The 14015-nt window shown below is 45.6% G+C and overlaps 1 protein-coding gene across 1 annotated transcript in view; it reads right to left on the minus strand.

Moving 5' to 3' along the window:
- The window catches only part of SMG6 (SMG6 nonsense mediated mRNA decay factor), a 241730-nt gene that overhangs the window by 206717 nt on the left and 20998 nt on the right, over positions 1 to 14015 (minus strand). The window contains exons 7-8 of the mRNA XM_004593965.4: positions 13861 to 13971; positions 13395 to 13607 (exon numbers count right to left, since the gene is read on the minus strand). Of these exons, the coding sequence (XP_004594022.2) occupies positions 13395 to 13607; positions 13861 to 13971 (324 nt within the window). The remainder of the gene's footprint in view (positions 1 to 13394; positions 13608 to 13860; positions 13972 to 14015) is intronic.

The following is a 14015-nucleotide window of genomic DNA, read 5'->3' on the forward strand; positions in this document are numbered from 1 at the left end:
AGATAGAAGACAGCTAAAAACAAAGAAAAACCACCCACTAAAGCTATTAAAAATAAAAAATATATAGTTAATACAAGAGTACTTCAGAAAGTTCATCGAGGGCCAGTGCAGTAGCATAGCATGATAGCATAGCATTGGCATCCAATAGGGTGCTGGTTCAAGACTTGGCTGTTCCACTTCCAATACAGATCCCAGCTAATGTGCCTGGCAAAGCAGCAGAAAATGGTCCAAGTCCTAGGGCCACTGCAACCATGTGGGAACCCGGGGGAAGTTCCTAAATTCAGGTCAGTCCAGCTTCCGCCCCCTTCTGAGACACATTAGCAGGCAGCTACATCACAAGTGGAACAGCCATCGGCCTGGCGGCGTGGCCTAGCGGCTAAAGTCCTCACCTTGCACGCGCCAGGATCCCACATGGGAACCGGTTCTAATCCCGGCAGCTCCACTTCCCATCCAGCTCCCTGCTTGTGGCCTGGGAAGGCAGTCGAGGACGGCCCAAAGCCTTGGGACCCCACACCCACGTGGGAGACCCGGAAGAGGTTCCAGGTTCCCGGCTTTGGATCGGCATAGCACCAGCCGTTGTGCTCACTTGGGGAGTGAATCACTGGATGAAAGATTCTCCTCTCTGTCTCTCCTCCTCTCTGTATATCTGACTTTGTAATAAAATAAATATATCTTAAAAAAAACAACAAACAAACAAACAAACAAAAAAAAAAGTGGAACAGCCACTTCAGATCCAGTTCCTTTTTATGGCCTGAGAAGATGGCACAGGGTGGTTCAACTTCTTGGGTCCCTACACCCACATGGGAGACCCAGAAGCAGCTCCTGGCTTTGAATTGGCCCAGTTCCAGTAGTTGCAGCCATCTGGGGAATAAAACAGCATATAGGCAGAGATTGTCTCTCTTTCTGTAAATTGGCATTCCAAATAAAAATCTTACAAAACAAAAAATTAAAGGCAGAGTTACAGAGAGACACACAGAGATTTTTCACCTGATAGTACACTCCTGAAATGGCTACATTAGCCAAGGTTGGACCAGACCAAAGCTAGGAGCTTCTTCCAGGTCTCCCACATGGATGCAGGGGCCCAAACATTAGCGTGTTCCTCCACTGCTTTCCCAGGTACACTAGCAGGAAGATGGATCACAAGTGGAGCAGGTGGGACTCCAACGCCCATATGCGTGTAAATGCTGCAGATGGCAGCTTAACCCATCACGCCACAATGCTTTACCTTCCTCTTCACCACCCCCAGCCAGTAACTTTAACACTAAATATTTATGAGTAAAATGAAAGGTTTCCAAGAGGGGAAAAACCCAAAGTTTTCCCCTGGAGCTAAACAAACAGTCCACAGACTCGGGGAAGATCATGAGCCAAGAAAACATCTATTTTGCATCCTCCATCTCAGCCCAAACCCATTATGTTCAGGACAGTGCAGAAAGGGATTACCAAACGACACAACTGCAGGCAGTATCTCGCCAAGAATCCAGACGGAAACAAAAACTGGTGAGAAAGGCAACATGGGAAAAACAAAACAGATCGATGTAGTTTCCTACCCCATATGATAGGCAATGTGTTACTACATAAAATGAGCTGCTCCCACAGGAACATCACCTCACTACCCTACTCCTTTCGAGCAGCTGCAGATTTCAGTTTGGATCCAAGGTATGGGTTTCATTCTTATTTGGAAGGTTCTTCACAGACTAGGAGCTGGATCCTAAGGGACAATTTATAGTACATCCTACATACATTCCAGTTGGCTGAAACTCAGCAGCTGATTGCTCCCTTGTCTGAGCTGGTCAAGAGCCAAAGGAGGACTTTTCTCAGTCAACTCTCCCAGGCCGGAAAATTCTCTAATGCCAGAGTTCTGGCTTAAGTCTGGATATCAGGTTATTCATGAGATGCCAAAACTACATCTTTACATTGGCTTTGAACAAGTCTCCCAAGTACACCATGCAGATTCCCACAGACCTCACAATCATCTGGACACTGGGGCCAAGGGTGGTTATTCTTCCTCTCACATACAGAGAAATATGCTTTTCAAAGTCAAGTTCTTGGGTTCATGCCACCCATGTAAAACACCCGGACGGAATTCAGAGCTCCCACTTCACCCTGGCCTAGACATGGCTTTGAGGGCATTTGGGGCGCAGACCAGCAGATGGAAGATCTCTGCATTATCTTTGTGCCTTTCAAAAATATGAAAATAAATGAAAGATTTTAACAGGGGTGTGCACTCAAAATATAATTAACATCCAATTAAACCTTTCAAAAATCATTCTCAAAAAATCTTAAAATAAAAGCAAGAACTACAAGGAAACTATTCAATACACAGCTTACTTACATTCTTTCACTTTGCCATCCTGAAAACTCCCTATATCACTACCTACTCAAATTCTCTCACACTGTTGTTGATCCCTATGCCATAAAAACACAAATTGCTTTCTCTGATAAGAAACAAAGTAGGAAAACTTAACATTGTGTGTGAGTGTGTGTGTGTGTTTTGAAATTTTGCTTTCTACCTCACCAAGTTCCTAAACTAGAATTCTGATCCAGAATGTTTAGAAAAGTGTGTGATCCACTACCAGCATCTAATGAGCAGGGTCAGGAGTGCTAACCACACTGCAAAGACAGGTCTGGATGACAAAGAGCTGTCTGCTGGAAACAGAGATAACATCCTCATTAACAATCAGTACCCCACAGGAAGCACCTCAGCATTAACAGCCTCACCTGTTCACTGCAGCCCCCAGAGCAGGGAGAGGCAAACCGGGTCTGTAGAGTTAGACTGTTTGGGTTTCTTGGGCCACACTCACTACGGTACAAGCTGTTACTTTAAAGCAATTCAACGTAAGAACATAAAACCATTCTTCACTCAAACATCAGGGGCAGCACTTTGCCTATTCTTATTCTAGAACATTACTTAACTCTTCATAGTGCATTTACATAAATCTAGATACTTTGTACGCAAGTTATAAACTCCACTTGGGACACACACATCCCATAGTGGAATGCCTGGATTAGAGTCCCGGTTCTGCTCCTAATTCCAGCTTCCTACTGGAAGAAAGAAGGCAGTGGCAGCGATGGCTCAAGGACTTCGGTCCCTGCCACCCGCAACAGATTTAGGTTAAGTTCCAGGCTTCTGGCTCCAATCGGGTCCACCACCAACTGCTGCAGGCATTTGGGGAGTGAACCAGTAGACCAAAGACATGTCCCAACCTCCCTGCCTTTCAGGCAAATTAAAATGAGCAAATTTTTGGAAAATTAAGTCAACAACATGGGATACAATGTTTTAGATATAACTCCAATAATGCATATTTTAAGAAAAAACCAATGAGAATTTGACGATCAGCCTTAAAACCTAAAAACGGGATATGTGCTTAATTAATTCTGATATTCTCTCCTTTTCTTCTCCTGTATATTGCAGCTGCTTCAAGTTCTCTTGTCGATGTTCACATTCAAACCTCTGACTGCAAACAGCACAGACCCTGCCCATCCCCCTTGGCTCAGGATGTATTACTTCCTATTCGCCATGTGTGCCACTCAGAGTCTCTTGACTATTATTACTGTCAACGTTTTCTAAAATGTCTAAACCAAACCAAAGTCTGGAAATTCTGACTGGTATCTGGGTCCTGACTTTCCGGATGGTAACCAAAGGTCACGTGGGGTGGAAAGTGGCCTGTGGGTAACACAGAATACACACATGCACGCGAACAGGATATGCTGGTAATCCGGCTTCCTGAGACCTGGTGAGCTGTGAGAGTTCTCATCAACACCCCTGGGGAAGAGCAAACCCTGCAGCTGGAAAACACTGGACTGCAACCAAGTGCACAGGCCTGGATTCCTGGCTAACTCAGAATGGGAAGATATACCTTTCCTTCCTCCACATTTTACGTGCCTAAAAATACAAACACAAGAAATAAGTGGAGTGAGAATCTGTCGAGACGTCCCCCTGGCGTGAAAGCTGGTGCTTGCAGCATGGCCCAGGTCACGTCGCAAACCCAGAAAGACAAAAAGTGTGGTTTTGGTGTTTAGCCAGCCTCAGCTGCACCCTGGCACTCTTGTTTCTCCCCACAGAGAACTTTGCCTGTTGAGAGCAAAGAAACCAACCTCATATCTTGAATTGAACGGCCAGGATAAAAATAAAGCCCCGAAGTGGTTTTGTGACCGAGGTCATATGGGGCGCTAAGGGTTTGTAGGTAGGGCCAATGTACTTTGAGAAACTTCTACTTATTGCCAACCACAAACACACAAAGACGGCAGCTCTAAGGTCCAGCAGTGAGTCAAGCAAGCACCTCTACGGCCCCAGTGGCCCCTTGGCTTTTAGGGACTGCTCCCCTCAGCACACTTCCTAATACTACTGTCTGGAAAACCCGGTTCTGGCTCTGACCTTCTTTGAGAATAATCTCACTAACCTGGGTTTCTTGGCCTAAGCAAAAGAGGACCGGTTTGGACATTCCTGCTATAGGAGGAGGCTTTTACGAATTCCTATCATCACATGATGACAAACCTCAGTCCACAGGACATGTTCAAGTTCTCATCTAGGGTAAAATGGAGTAAAACGGGAAATTCACACTATAAACTACAAGAGTAAAGAAGTAAGAGGTGACATGAGGTCAACTCAAAACAAGAAAACTATGAGGTGCCTACCTTACAAGTATGAAATCTTTAGATCCTGGAGATCAAAAAAATAAGCTCTACCTGTCGTGATGATATGATTATGAAGATATGAGATAATTTGGGTTATTGCAGAGAAAACACGACACAGCCTCAACTGTTTTCTAACACTGTAGATGACTCCAATGTTTATGCTACTGAGACAAAGTCACACCACAAGTTTTCCCTAATCTTTCCACTGGTACCAGCTCTGAAACTGGTAAGCCTAACGGTTCCCAATACAACTCCAGCAACTGAAACTCACTCCAATACAAGACAAGTGATTTTGCCTAAGGAAGTGGATCTTCTAAATGTCTTTGTTAGTTTATGGCTGTGTTAGGGGGAGGCATGTGCGCCACTCACACACAGCAGCCTTCTTCAGGCCTGTGGTGGCAGCAGCCGCAGCTCACCTTTCAAGCCATGCGAGGGGCACTGAAAAGCTAGACAAATGATGGGTCTGAAAAAAATGCCACCTGCATAACACATTTTTTTTAACACTCTACATTAAACACTCCACACCAAGCTGAACACGTGGAAGCTCTTTACCACAGGCCAGCCAGCCTAAACTGTCCACAGTGAAGCTATGCTCCTTTACTGGTCAATCTATGTTTCCTGTACTACTGCTACATATGGGGGGGGAAGTTACGTATGCTCAGAGGCTATCCAACCCTTAGAGCTACAACGGAAAGAAGAGGGTCTGGCACGGTAGAGAAGAATCTAAGGTCCTTGCCTTGCATGTGCCAGGATCCGATATGGGTGCCAGTTTGTATCCCGGCTGTTCCACTTCCCATCCAACTCCCTGTGTGTGGCCTGGGAAAGCAGTAGAGGACGATCCAAGTCCTTGAGACCCTGCACCTGTGTGGGAAACCCAGAAGAAGTTCCTGGCTCCTGACTTTGGATCAGCTCAGCTTCAGCCGATGCGGCCACTTGGGGAGTGAACCAGCAGACATAAGATCTTTCAATCCATCTCTGCTTCTCTCTGTAAATTTTTCATTCCAATAAAAATAATCTTAGAAAGAAAGAAATACGAAAAAGTTACTGTTCTTAACTTACAACACAGCCCTAAAGTAATATACAAGAGATTCAGACAGGGGCAGCATGGGAAAATCTCAAGCAGAAACTAGGACTCCCAACTCAAGGGAAACAAAGTTTTTATCATCACCATTTTACAGAAAGCAACTGAGGCTCAGTCAGGTTAAGGAACACACAGATTTCATAAAATGAGCACCTGAACTCAGGACATACTAACACCCCAGCTGCTATTCTCTGTACTATTCTATCTCAGACAAAAGTAACAAGATTTCAAACTGCCAGCCTCTAGCAGGCCTTGGAGGGCAACCACTCATAAAGGGACATCCCAAGTCCAATGGCAACAAGAGGGAAATGAGGCAAACAGTGTATAACATGCCACTCCTAACTGAAAAAAGAAAACCATACACACACTCACATGACTTATTTGAAAAGACCTTGAATCAGGGCCTGGCACAATGGCAACTGGCTAAATCCTTGCCCTGCATGCACCAGGATCCTATGTGAAAACTGGCTCATATCCCAGCTGCCCCACTTCCCATCCAGCTCCCTGTCTTTTGCCTGTCAAAGCAGTATAGAATGACTCAAAGCCTTGGAACCCTGCAGCCACATGGGAGATCTGGAAGAAGCTTGGATCGGCTCAGCTCTGGCTGTTGCGGCCATCTGGACAGTGAACCAGGGGATGGAGGATCTTTATCTCTCCTTTCCCCTTTAAATCTGCTTTTCCAAGAAAAATTAATACATATTTATATACTCATTCATTCATTCATTTATATTGCAAAGGCAGATTTACAGAGAAGGCGAGAAAAATCTTCCATCCTCTGGTTCACTTCACAAGTAGCCACAACAGCTGAAACTAGGCTGATCTGCAGCCTGAAGCCATTAGCCAAGAGCCTCCTCTAGGTCTCCCACATGGGTACAGGTTCCTAAGGTTTTTCGATTTCCTCTACTGCTTTGCCAGGCCACAAGCAGAGAGCTGGAAGGAAAGTGGAACAGCCAGGATATAAGCCAGTGTCCACATGGGATCCCATTGGAAGGCAAGGACTTTAGCCACTAGGCTGCTGCACCGGGCCCCCTGAGGCCTCTTTTAACCTCTGCTCCCAGCAACAAAACATAGAATTATAGCCCAAGATTTCTCCAACCACAATACAGTTTTTTTAAAAGGTCACCAATTTTCTTTGCCCAGGTGGCCTCTAATTAACACCCGTGGCCCCAAGTTTTCAATAGTGTGAGACACTTCCCTGTGATATGGACCCAACTTCATACTCAGTCTTTCAAAACTGTAACAGATACACCAGACAAGGAAACATTCTTGCACTTGCTCCTTATTCATGTAGTTTAAGAAGTCTCTCTTTATATATAGAAGAGGGTCTTCAGAAATCATTCCCATTTGCTTTTCTAAAAAAAAAATTATTTATTGTAAAGGCCAAGTTAGAGAGACATAAATCTTCCACCTGCTAGTTCACTCCCAAGATGGCTTCAAGAGGAAGAGCTGAGCCGATCCAAAGCCAGAGCTACAAGTGACTTTCAGGTCTTCAACATGAGTGCAGGGTTCCAAGGATCTGGGCCATCCTTTGCTGCTTTGCAGGCCACAAGTACGGAGCTGGCCATGAAGCCAAAGAATGCAGCTGTATGGGATGTTCATGCTGCAAGCAGTGGCTTAACCAGTTACGTCACAGCACTGGCCCTAAATTGTGCTATTCTAATGAAAATAATAATACAAAAGTAGGGGGCCAGCATTATGGCAAAAAGGTTAAGTCACTGCCTACAATGCTGGCATCCCATTTGGGCAACACCTTAAGCCTAGGTACTCCATTTCCAATCCAGTTCTCTGAAAATGAACAGGAAAAAACAGCAGATAATGGCCCAAGCTCTTAAATCTCTGCACTCACATGAGAAACCCAGATGAGGCTCCTAGCCTCTACCTGGGCCACGCATAGCCATTACAGTAATCTGGGCAGTGAACCAACAGACATAGGATCTGTCTGTTTCTCCCTTTCTTTGTAACTGTCATTCAAACAAAAATACAGGTAACTGGGCCTGACACGGTGGCCTAGTGGCTAAAGTCCTAGCCTTGTACACACCAGGATCCCATCTGGGTGCCAGTTCTAATCCTGGCAGCTCCACTTCCCATCCAGCTCCCTGGAAAAGCAGTCGAGGATGACCCAAAGCCTTGGGACCCAGCACCCACGTATGGGAGACCTGGAGGAAGTTCCTGGCTCCTGGCTTTGCATTGGCATAGCACTGGCCACTGCGGGCACTTGAGGAGTGAATCATCGGACGGAAGATCTTCCTCTCTATCTGACTTGCAATAAAAACAAAATTTTAAAAATATACAGGTAACTATTAATCTTAAAATCAGAGTATTTCTTAAAAAAATAAATTTATTTATTTTTATTGAAAATGTAGATTTACAGAGACAGAGACACACAGAAAGATCTTTCATTTGCTGATTCGCCCTCCAAATGGTCACAATGGCCGGAGCTGAGCCGATCCAAAGCCAGGAGCCAGGAGCTTCTTCTGGGTCTCCCACATGGGTGGCAGGGGCCCAAGGACTTATACCATCTTCTGCCACTTTCCCAGGTGCATTAGCAGAAAACTGGAGTACGTGCACAAGTCAGGACTCAAACTAGTGCCTATGTAGGATGCTAGCATTGAAGGCTGCAGATGAACCTGCAGTGCCATATTACCAGCCCATTTCCTATCAAGTTAACAATACACACACAAGAAAACTAAGAAATTTCAGAAACATAGTTATTCCTGTAATACAGGAAAAAGACATTATAGAAGACTAGCCCACTGACTACCTTCAACACACATCACACACCAAATGAGAATGCAACTCCAGTGAGAGGTTCAGAGTTTACTCCACCACCCCAACTTTCTTACTTTATCCCCCATATTACTACAAAGTTAGATTCTTGCAAACCTCCGCTGTTTCATAATTTCTCTCATGCTGCTCCTTTCACTTGCAACACTCTTCACTCTGTCCAGGCCTTCCTCACACCTCTGCCAGACCTGGCCCATCGGTTCTTCTTTGTGCCTGCACAGGACCCAACGTTTACCTCCTTCCTCACAGACCTCACTACAGTTATTACAAACGAATTCTCTTACTCTTTAAAACCTACATGTGGGCCCAGCACAGTAGCACAGTGGCTAAAGTCCTTGCCTTGAACGTGCCTGGATCCCATATGAGCGCTGGTTCTAATCCCAGCAGCCCTGCTTCCCATCCAGCTCCCTGCCTGTGGCCTAGGAATGCAGTTGAGGATGGCCCAAAGCTTTGGGACCCTGCACCCACATGGGAGACCAGGGGGAGCTCCTGGCTCCTGGCTTCGGATTGGCTCAGCTCCAGCCACTGCTGCCGCTTGGGGAATGAACCATCGGATGGAAGATGTTCCTCTCTGTCTCTCCTCCTCTCTGTATATCTGTCTTTCCAAAAAAATAAATCTTTAAAAAAAATAATAAAATAAAATACAAACTTTAAAAGAATAGGAAAAGAGCCATTGAGCCCTACACCCACGTGGGAGACCCAGAAGAAGCTCCTGGTTCAGCTTTGGGTCAGCTCAGCTCCAGCCGTTGCAGCTGCTTGGGGAGTGAACCATTGGATGGAAGATCTTTCTCTGTCTCTCCTTTTCTCTGTGTATATCTGTCTTTCCAATAAAAATTAAAAAAAAAAAAAAAAAAAAAAAAAAAACACCTACATGTAACCCCTGAGTCAATCATCATGGTGCTTTGCCAATCACTCTCAGACACGGACAGCAGCAAAAAAACTTGATCATTTAATGTGCATTTTCCTAACTGCTGTCTAATACAGCAAGTCTGCCTTGTTGCATGAATGTCCTTTCATGGTCTATCTATCCCCACATTTCTGTGTTATTAGTGATCAGAGACTTCACTGCATACTAACAGCTTCCAAGCTCATTGTTCAAATGCTGTCTAGTATTCCTAAGTCCGAGGGATCTTTGATATGCCTTTCAGAGAAAACATGTACATTAGATAAGTTCTTCCAGGTCTGAGCCTATAGGCTAGGACCTAATCAACAATGCATGTTAAATACAGTGATTCAAACAGAAAAACATACAAATCAAGGTCATGTACAGATCAAGTGACTAAAAATAAGATTACAGGTTGAAGAAACTATGTGTGTGTCTCTTAGGAGCAATGCCTGATATCCAGTGTTTGTGGCAACTTTATAGAACATTAGCACCACAAATAATAAGAATCAACTGTCTACTGAACATGCTATAGGTACAGCTGTTCCTTCCACTAGACTAAGCACTGGAAAACCAGGCTAACAGGAAACCCATCCTATCACCCATCTCTCTAGAGCTTCACTGGTGAGGCCAGTGTTGTGGCACAGTAGTGCACTATACATTAAAGTGTTGGCTCAAGTCCCACCGCTCCACTGCCAATAAAGCTTTCTCACATACCTGAGAGAGCAGCAGAAGGCAGCCCAATTTTGGGGCCCTGCCAAATCAAATAAAATCAAACAAAACCCATATCTCCATCGGGGACTCCTGGCCTTTCACTGTGAAAATGATTCCTGATGCTATTACCTAATGTCCTTAATAAATTCACTGATCACCAAAAGTAACTCACTGGCCAAGCAGGACTCCTTTGTTCTGATTTCCGCAGGGAAAACAGTATGGCAGAAAGCACAAGGACTACATAAAGAACGCCTGGAAGCCCAGTAACATTGGCTGAGTGGCCTGCCTGCAGAAGAGTTCAACTGTGGCTCTCAATAGGACACCACTTGCAGTTGAGGTTGGCAGTCCCTCCTCAGGCTGGATGTTCAACCTAAACCACATCGCAGGGCTGCAAACCAGCAACCCACAAGCTAACCTCCTGCAGCCATTCACAGAGACGGGGAGCGAGCCAGAGCCCACACCAAACAGCACACCAGCGGTTACTACCATTACTAACAACCACCCGAAGCAGAACTGTTTATTTATGAATCTGAATTTTGTTACTTTGTGTTAGAAATTCCCTAGTTGTCAAAGAAGCAATTCATACTTACACTAATCACTCAAAAAGGACAACTACAATAAATAAGCAATACACAAAACTATTTAAATTACATAAGCTAAATTAATGATATATACCTTCATAGGAATATCATACAGCCATAACAGAAGCATACTAGAAAAAGATATTCACGCAGAAATTCTGCTGTAATGCTAATTTTGAAAATCTGGGGGTCCACCACAGTAGCCTAGAGGTTAAAGTCCTCACCTTGCACGTGCTGGGATCCCATATGGGTGCTGGTTCTAATTCCAGCAGTGCCATGTCCCATCCAGCTCCCTACTTGTGGCCTGGGAAAGCAGTCGAGGACAGCCCAAAGCCTTGGGACACTGCACCCGTGTGGGAGACTTGGAAGAGGCTCCTGGCTCCTGGCTTCAGATTGGCTCAGTAACGGCTGATGTAGCTGTTTGGGGAGTGAATAAACAGATGGAATATCTTCCTCTCTGTCTCTCCTCCTCTCTGTATACTTGACTTTCCAATAAAAATAAATCAATCTTTTAAAAAAAACCTTCATCGGGCCCGGCGGCATGGCCTAGCGACTAAAACCCCCGCCTTGAAAGCCCCAGGATCCCATATGGGCGCCGGTTCTAATCCCGGCAGCTCCACTTCCTATCCAGCTCCCTGCTTGTGACCTGTGAAGGCAGTCGAGGACAGCCCAAAGCCTTGGGACTCCGCACCCACGTGTGGGAGACCCGGAGGAGGTTCGAGGTACCCAGCTTCGGACCAGCGAAGTACCGGCCGTTGCGACTCACTTGGGGAGTGAATCATCAGATGGAAGATCTTCCTCTCTGTCTCTCCTCCTCTCTGTATATCTGACTTTGTAATAAAAATAAATAAATCTTTATAAAAAGTCTTCATCTCTGGGAGAGAGAAATCTCTAAGTCTAAGGAACTGCACCATGGAAAACAAAGAATTTTAAAGGGGAAAAAAATCTTCATCTCAGGGCCAGTGTGGCAGCTTTCATAGGTTAAATGGCTGCCTACATTGCCAGCATTCCATGTGGGCATTGATCGGAGGCCCAGCTGCTCCATTTCTGGTCCCGCTCCCTGCTAATGTACCCGCGAAAGCAGTGGGAGACGACTCAAACACTTGGGTCCCTGACACTCACATGGGCGACCAGGAAGAAGCACCCTGATCCTGGCTTCAGCCTGACCCAGTCTTTGGCCTTTGCGGACATTTGGGGAGTGGACCAGTGGATGGAAGATCAATTTCTCTCCGTCTGTCTCCACCTCTGTCTCTAGCTCTGCCTTTCAAATAAAATAAACAAATCTTAAAAAAAATATTCTCTCTGGCCTAGACCACTTTCCTCAGTTTCAGACATCTCAGTTTCTGAACACTCCCACTTCAGTCTCCTACCAAAGTAACAAATTCAGCATGTACAAATACAAAGTGGTCGTCTTTCTCCAAAGACAGTCTACACCTTTATTCCCTATCTGAAAGAATACACCTTACCTTCCCAGGTTCCAAACGAGACACCCAGTCAACACTGCTGACCCTGCTTCCTCCCAAGCCCCCACGTCCTCCGGCCCCTTAGCGAGTTCAGTACACCTTGGGCCTGTTCTCACCCCTCCACCTTCAGCCCAAATCCTTTACACAACTCCCCTGTGTGACAACAGCACTGTTCTCGGCTATTCTAATCTCAAACTTCTCTACACTTTCCACAAAGCGGCCACGTCGGTATTTCTCTAAGACGAAGATCAACTATGCTCTTGCCCTAATTATTCCATGGCATCCGACTATCTTCATGATAAAGGTAAGATTATTTATCCGCTGATTCCTCAACATCTGGCCCCAGCTTACCCTATTACCCACTTCACTAAGAATTTTACTTTCAAGCATCAAGTACCAGCTTCTGCACTTTCCTAAGGACCAGGCTCCCTCCCTGGCCCTCCCTGGCCCTCCCTGGCCCTCCCTGGCCCTCCCTGCCCCTCCCTGGCCCTGGGCATCTGCACATGCTATTTCTTTTGCCCGCAATATGCTTTCCCCGTCTCCCTTTGCTTCTCCTCTAGTTAATCCCTACTCATTTTTTTTTAACATTTCAAAAGCTTATGATCAATAGTGCTTTGGTCCCACAGCTATAATACTAGATGTGAACCTCAAACAAAATTCATTCTACTGCATTCTAATGACTCATTCATTCTTACATCTACTACTAGAATCTTCTCCTTGAGAGCAAGGTCAGGTCTTCTTCTCTGTAATCTTTCGTGCCTGGCACACTGTAACTAAAGAACTATTTAAGTGAATCAAGAGGAAACTTTCTAGGTAAGCCTATGACTATCATCTTTCCTGGCTTCAAGGAAAACAGTTCCAGCCCAAGAATCATAAAGGATATTGCATAAAAGGCTATCACTAACCACCCCAGCATGCTGTTTTAGCTCATTCTCTAAATGTAAGGTCAACCAAGAGGAAAAAAACACATAAAATCCTAGAGAGAATATACTAAGGTGTCATACTGGAGACAACCAACAGAGAAAAAAAAAAATTCTGATCCCTACTTTTACAAAATTCTATAGTGCCACACAGTGGTGAGACAGGGAAGTGCACAGCAAGGATACGGCTGGTATGGGTAACACAGGAGCATGCGTCAGGGATGCTCCCAATCGTCTGTCTTCCCTGCCTAGAGTGGGGAGGGCACACCCAGAGCCATGCAGTGCACGACTGGGGCACCCAGGCTTACCCACAGCCAAGGCTCAGGAACTTACCTCACTGGGGCTCAGGCTGCCAAGGCCATTCTCCTGCTCGGACTCTTTTCCAGACTCAGTGCCCTGGGAGGACCGGGAATGAGATGGATGGATCCAGATCTCCAAGCGCGTAGTGTCATCTCCAATGTGTCGGAAGGTGGACTTCTTTCCTTTCCGCCACTGCTCAGAGCTCAGTTCAAGTTCCTCATGCTGCTTCTTTTCCGTCTGCTCTGCCTGTATGCACACATGCACAAACTTAGCCTCCCTTAGAATTCAGCTAACCATCTCCTATGGTTGTAAGCTAAGGTCTGTAAAAAGTAACAATTCCATCTTGGTTTCAAAGTAGCAGAGTGACATCTGCCTTGTTTCAAAGTTACTTATCCTTTCACTGGCCCCTGCAAGCTCTCCTAAGCTCGGGCTGACCGAGGTGGCAGCCCAGCCCAGTGGGACCACAGCGAACAGCAGCAGTCAGTGCACCTCAACTCACCTTCCGCTTGGTCTCCTCAAACAAGCTCATGAGACTCTCCTTGGCAGTCAGGATAGGGTTGCTGGCAGCTAAGCTGCGCATATAATAATAAACGGCATCAAGCTTCCTCCTCTGTGGAAAGAGACCAGACATTCAGTCACCCAACACACCTTCAC

The sequence above is a fragment of the Ochotona princeps genome, chromosome 17, assembly GCF_030435755.1.
Source record: "Ochotona princeps isolate mOchPri1 chromosome 17, mOchPri1.hap1, whole genome shotgun sequence".
Taxonomy (NCBI): domain Eukaryota; kingdom Metazoa; phylum Chordata; class Mammalia; order Lagomorpha; family Ochotonidae; genus Ochotona; species Ochotona princeps.